This window comes from Gopherus evgoodei, chromosome 1, assembly GCF_007399415.2.
Source record: "Gopherus evgoodei ecotype Sinaloan lineage chromosome 1, rGopEvg1_v1.p, whole genome shotgun sequence".
In the NCBI taxonomy this organism is placed as follows: domain Eukaryota; kingdom Metazoa; phylum Chordata; order Testudines; family Testudinidae; genus Gopherus; species Gopherus evgoodei.
Genome location: NC_044322.1, coordinates 136,143,635 through 136,149,634, shown reverse-complemented (window position 1 = coordinate 136,149,634; position 6,000 = coordinate 136,143,635). Strand labels below are relative to the sequence as shown.

The 6,000-nt window shown below is 42.1% G+C and overlaps 1 protein-coding gene across 5 annotated transcripts in view; it reads right to left on the bottom strand.

The window, feature by feature from the left end:
• Positions 1 to 445: 445 nt before the first annotated feature.
• Positions 446 to 6,000, bottom strand: part of RAB9A (RAB9A, member RAS oncogene family) — a 44,657-nt gene continuing 39,102 nt past the window's right edge. For 4 of the 5 annotated variants that reach the window (XM_030573107.1, XM_030573124.1, XM_030573116.1 and 1 more), the window contains one exon: positions 446 to 1,687. In XM_030573107.1, coding sequence (XP_030428967.1) covers positions 1,048 to 1,653 — 606 coding nt within the window. In that variant the 5' untranslated portion in view covers positions 1,654 to 1,687 and the 3' untranslated portion in view covers positions 446 to 1,047. Of the gene's footprint in view, positions 1,688 to 4,477; positions 4,563 to 6,000 lie in introns of those variants that run through there. The other variant, XM_030573088.1, reaches the window with a different exon arrangement.

Below are 6,000 nucleotides of genomic sequence, written 5' to 3'. Positions count from 1 at the left end.
CTGCCAGCACTGGAAGCTTATCCTGGGATTTGGCTGTCAAGCAGTGTCACCAGTAATAAAAGGTTCCACACTGCAAGCTATGCTCTCGGGAACAGATGTCCCTGTGTTTGGGGATATAACTGACTGAAATTTAAGTAAGAAGTTCTGTTATTGCCCATGTCAATCTAAAAGAGAATAGAGCAGGATTCATTAGCTCTACAAGGATAACGAGTGTAAACTTATTTGTTGCTTATTTAAGCAGATGAAGCCCTGCTTCTGCACAAGGAGCAGCTCTGTAAACTGAGGGGCTGCTTCAGTTGCATACAAGTCAGTTTTCAGCCATACATCAAGTTCCTAGCATGACATGTGTCTCATTAGCTCTATGGCGCAAATGCAGCTTTAAGTAACCTGTTGGCAAAATTCAGCAAGGCTTTAGAAGAGCAGATGAAGGGAAAACACACAGACATTAAGTATGCAGGAGGTTTATTTCCTACCTTAAAATCTACAGTAGTTCTAGTGACATTAGGTACTTAATAGCAGAAAATCTAACGGTTTATATAGAATTTTTTTAAAAAATCAGATGAAGTACCACTCAGATCAAAAGGAATGTAATGAGACTGAAGTTCTTTAATATTTAGCATTATGATGTTATGAAATGGGTTTTAGTGAACCAAAAATGGAATGCTAATTTCATAAAAATATACACGCACACAAAATTTGTTCCTTGCATTGAATTACAGAAAAAACCCCAAAAGTAGTGCTTCTAGAACTTTCAAGTTTCTCTGAATTACATTTAAAGTATTTATCATTTGATTTGTTAGCTTTGAAAATTACACATTTATATTAAATGAACATTTTTAGCTGACATCTTTCTAAACAGAAGATGCCACTAATTCAGAAACCAGTCACTCACTGAATGGAAGCCTTCCCCTCCCCCCAGTAAAGCAGCAGAATGTTACATTTTAATAATATTAGAGTGGAACCCACTTATATTTGAGCTATTACTCCTTTTCTTATTTTTAGAGTAAGTTTGTCAGAACTTTATTGGCAAAAAAAAAAAACTAACAGTCAACAGCAAGATGAACTGGGTTTGGGCTTCCGGTGAAGATTTATTGTATCTGTCTGAATCAAGTGATCTGCTCTATCTTCAGTAGCAAGAACTCTTCGAACAGCTTCCTCAAAGGCTGCTGCAACATTAGTGGCATCTTTTGCACTAGTCTCAAAATAGGGATGGTTGCCATTGTTCCTGCACCAGGCCTGGGCTTCTTCTGTTGACACTTGCTTTTCATTTATGTCAACTTTGTTACCCAATATCACAAAAGGAAAACTTTCAGGCTCTTTCACATCTGCATAGTAAATGAATTCTTTTTTCCAGTTACCCAAGTTTTGGAAGCTTTGAGAGTCATCTACACTGAAAGTTAGAAGGCAACAGTCAGAACCTCTATAGAAAGGAGTCCGTAAGCTCCTGAACCGTTCTTGACCTGCTGTGTCCCATATCTGCATTGTAACAAAGTGTCCATCCACTTCCAAATCTTTATTTAAGAACTCCACGCCTATTGTGTGGAACAATTGTGTATCAAACTTGTTAGTGACATATCTGTTCATAAGTGAACTCTTCCCGACTCCACCATCACCCAAGAGTATCACTTTAAGTAGAGATGATTTTGTTGCCATTGTTATGGAAATGGATCTTCCTGATTTCTGAGTCCTGTAACATAAGAGAGACCCTGTTAAGAAGGAACATTTTCCCCTTGTGATAAAGGCAACTTATTATTTTGTTAAATATTGAATTGTTTACATACTCATGCACTACCCATAAAGTGTTACGCCCAAGTCACTGCTCACTAAACCTTACATGCAAAAAGAAAAGGAACTGATTAAAAATGTTTGTAATTTTTAAAAAGTGTCTAAAAGTAGCGCACTTCCCACTGGATAAGAACGTCCATACTGGGTCAGACCAAAGGTCCATCTAGCCCAGAATCCTGTCTTCTGACAGCAATGCCAGGTGCCCCAGAGGGAATGAACGGAACAGATAATCATCAAATGATCCATCCCATCACCCATTCACAGCTTCTGGCAAACACAAGTTAGGGATACCATCCCTGAGCATACTAGCTAATAGCTATTGATGGATCTATCCTCCATGAACTTATCTAGTTGGTTTTTTTTTTTTTTAAATCTCAAATGGGTTTGACACAGATGGGGCAAATTCCTGGACAAAAATTCAATAAAGTTAAACCTTACTGAATTAAGTTAAAATATTTTAGGAGCTCATTATATTAGATATGCAAATATGTGTTATTGTGGGACTGTATGTAATTTGTATAGGAGACATGACTAATGTAAACCTTGGGAAGTGTTATGAATTTCAACGGACTCTTGTAACAATGAGCTAAGAAAAAACTGTTGAACAGCTTCCCTAGGAAATATTTGGGAGGAGGGAAATGCAAATGCCCACCCACTTTTGGACTTGATCTTTATAGGAGGCTTGCCCTAGGGAGGGGAACTTTGTCTGCAAATTACCTATTCCCAGGATCAAAAGGGCAAAACAGCATAAAGAAGTAACTTAGATTCATGGTGTTCTTGTTCTCAGCAAAAGGAGTTATGAACTTCAACACATGTGGGACTTGAATGACTGTTCACCTCCCTGAGCCCTTGTTGGAGTTGGGGTGATCTCCAGTAAGCTTATTAGCACATTTAGGTTTTTTATTATTTTGATATGTTTGCTCTGTAATGCTTTTACTTTCAGAATAAATAGGCATGGGCTTGCCACAGGTAACTTAACTGTGACAACTGCACGGTTTACCATCTCTGAGGAGAAATAAAGGCAGGCCTACTTACACATTCTGCCTTTGCTGAGGAATTCACAGTTTAGATAGGGAGCTGTGCAGCCTAAAAATACCCTGTGGTAAGGAGGGAGAGAGATGCATGTCTACACTCGAGAGATGATGGCTAGGGAGCCAGAAGTCTAAGAGTGGGTGTCCTCACTGGACCATAGAGAATATAGGTGCCATTGCTCAGAACTTTGACAAGGTTATAAAGTGTTTTTTCTTCAGACTATGGTCTGTGTAGTTGTATGAATTAGCACACTGATTAGTCACTTCCAGAGACTGGGTTTGAACTCCTTGTTTCATTTACTGGATATTTTTGAACATCTTTTCCCAGGAAATAGTGAAAGCCTGTCCACTTTACAAAACCATCACAGTTAGTCTGCAAGACAGGTGTCAAGTTGGTCTAGATAAAGACCATAATATGCAATAAGTCAATTTACATTCATTAAAACCCTGAGGGGGAAGATAGGGGTAAAGCCAGGCATTTGGAGAGTTCCTGCCTTAATTATCTAGCCACTTTTAGTCCCTCATTCCAGTTAGCACCAAAATTCATTTATCTTACATTAATTTGCCAAGATCACTGGAAGCTTCCTTGTAGAAGCAAGAAATATAAATACCAAACATATCTATTTTATTAAACTGCAGCAAAATGTGAACTACCAGAAGAACAGTTTTCTTAGATCATTCTCATTCACTTCTTTACACACAATGTAAACACTGAGAATAGAGAATGAAGTTTACTCCTCAGGGAAATCTGCACCATTGCGCATGTGCAGAATTTATGACTGTGAATTTATGTGCAGAAAAGTGATTTTCTGACAGGGAAGCAAAGGTGAGTGGTCATGCCACCTTCCCCAGCAGTATGTTTCGGGTGTCCAGGGCAGCTGGCAGAGAGGTCAATCACTGTGGGGCAGGAGGCAGGACTGGAGAAGACCTGGCTGGTAGCTCCTACCATGTGCTGAACTCAGCTGCTAGTCCTGGCTTGGCAAGACAGGACTTCCTCTTCCCCTGCATGGCATCTGGGGCTTGGTTAGACCTACCCCTAGATTTCTCCCCCAGCTGCAGGAAGTTCTGCGAACTCCCCTCCCCCACACAACCCCCACTTCCTGTACCCATCACTCCTTAGCTGCAGGGGGAGGGATCCCTTTACAGGGAGCTGCTCCCCCATCTGCCCAACCCCCATGCATCCAGACGCACTCATACCCAGACCCTCCTGCCGAGCCAACCCCCCCAGCACTCAGAACCCTCTGATAAGCACCACTCCCCCTGCACCACCCCACCAAGCCACCCGCCTCATCCCACCAAGCCCCAACCAGCTGCATCCAGATCTCCACCCCACTTAGCCTCACTCCACCAGCATCTGAACCCCTCCCACTGAGCCCCAACCATCTTCCCCTGGACCTCCTGTAGAGTCCCAATACGATTGCACTCAGAATCTTTCCCCTCGACAATTCCCTCCACACCTAGATCCGTCACTGAGCTGCTCATGCCCACATTGCCCCGCACAGAACCCTCTCAAACCACACCTGAATCCCCCCACACTAAGCCTCTGCACATCTGGATCCTGCCTTGTTGAGCCTGCCTACCCACAGGGAGGGACAGGGCCCTGGGGTGATTCTGGGGCAGGCCTGGTTCTTGCGCTGTGTCAAGGTTGGGTGCAGCCTCACCACTGAGTCCGTGTCCTTGGGGGGAGCTGCAAAGTGATCTCCCACCTCTGTGCAGCCAGTGGCCTGTGCTCCCCAATGCCACGCTGGAGCCTCCACATTTATTTGAGAAATAAAATTTGCAGATTTTGTGGAATATTAAAATATTGTGCAGAGAATTTTTAACTTTTGGCGCAGAATGCCCTCAGAAGTAGAAGTTCATTAAAAACAGTTATGGGTCTACCTTTTTCTATTGCAGACAGCATTCTCTATGTGAGCCAATTCACTCTGCTGCAGAAACATCTTTAGCCACAACAGTTGCAAAGATATGAGCTTTACCAGACCTTATTCTGCCCACTACAAAACCTTGCTGGAACCATTTACAATGTTTGTCTTACACTTCTTGTACTCAGCATATTTAACTGGATTCAAAGTACTGAGGCCACATCTCAGAATTTTAGCAAGATCCTACGCTGTTGGCTCAGCACTGATACTAGCAAGAATCGGAGTGCTGGTATAGACTGACTGCCAGGATATTTTCCTCAGTGTCATCCAGACTTGTAAAAAAGTTTCCAGAAGTGTTATAATTATCAATTTAAACACAAAAGAAGTCAAAGAAATGTTTCTATTAGCTACCTAAGCTACCTAACCCGAAAGCCCACTCCACACTTAAGTTTTAATTCGACATAGCTACAGAACTCAAGTGTGAAAAATTCCCACCTCTGAGCACAATAGCCATGCGGACTTAACCCAGCATAGATTCAGTAAATTAATGGAAAAATACTTCCATCAACCTAGATACCAGCAAAGATGTAGTGCTTGGGAAGGTTGTGATCCTACGGCAACAGAAAAGCCACTTCCATTGCTGTAGACTGTATCTGCGCTATGGGGTTATCCCACCATAGCTATGCCATTTTAGTCCACATAGTGTAGACATGGCCTAAGGTTCCTATACCAGTCTACCCACTTTCCCCATAAATGTATGACAATTAGGAAAGGTCAAACTAGGTCAGCAAAATAAGCACCTGTCTACAAGGTCAGAGTTGGAAAGGCATTAGGATATTCTCCACTCAGTCATTGGAGGTTTTTCCCTTTATGTGGCCCACTTGGCCTTTCTTTCTCCCTCCCTAAAAATTACTAAGGACATTCAGTATGCAGTGTAGTTGTAGCCATGTCGGTCTCAGGATATTAGACACACAAGGTGGGTGAATTAATAGATCTGAGGAAGAGCTCTGTTGGCTCGAAAGCTTCTCTCTCACCAACAGAAGTTGATCCAATAAACGATATTACCTCACCCACCTCATCTCTCTAATGAAGAACAGTGTCCCACTTGTTTTAATTACTACTATTCATTAGCATACATATCACGTGAAAACACAGCTGCTTTGACAGAATTGAGAGCTGCTATAAGCTAGCATACATATCACATGACAATGTGCTGATGTAGAATCAAGGCCTGACCCAGACCCCTGGAATTTCAGGTGTGCTCTTGTTCCTTCTATCTAAAGTTCCCATTTTTTTGTAATGCTCAGTCTCGGGTCCTATCT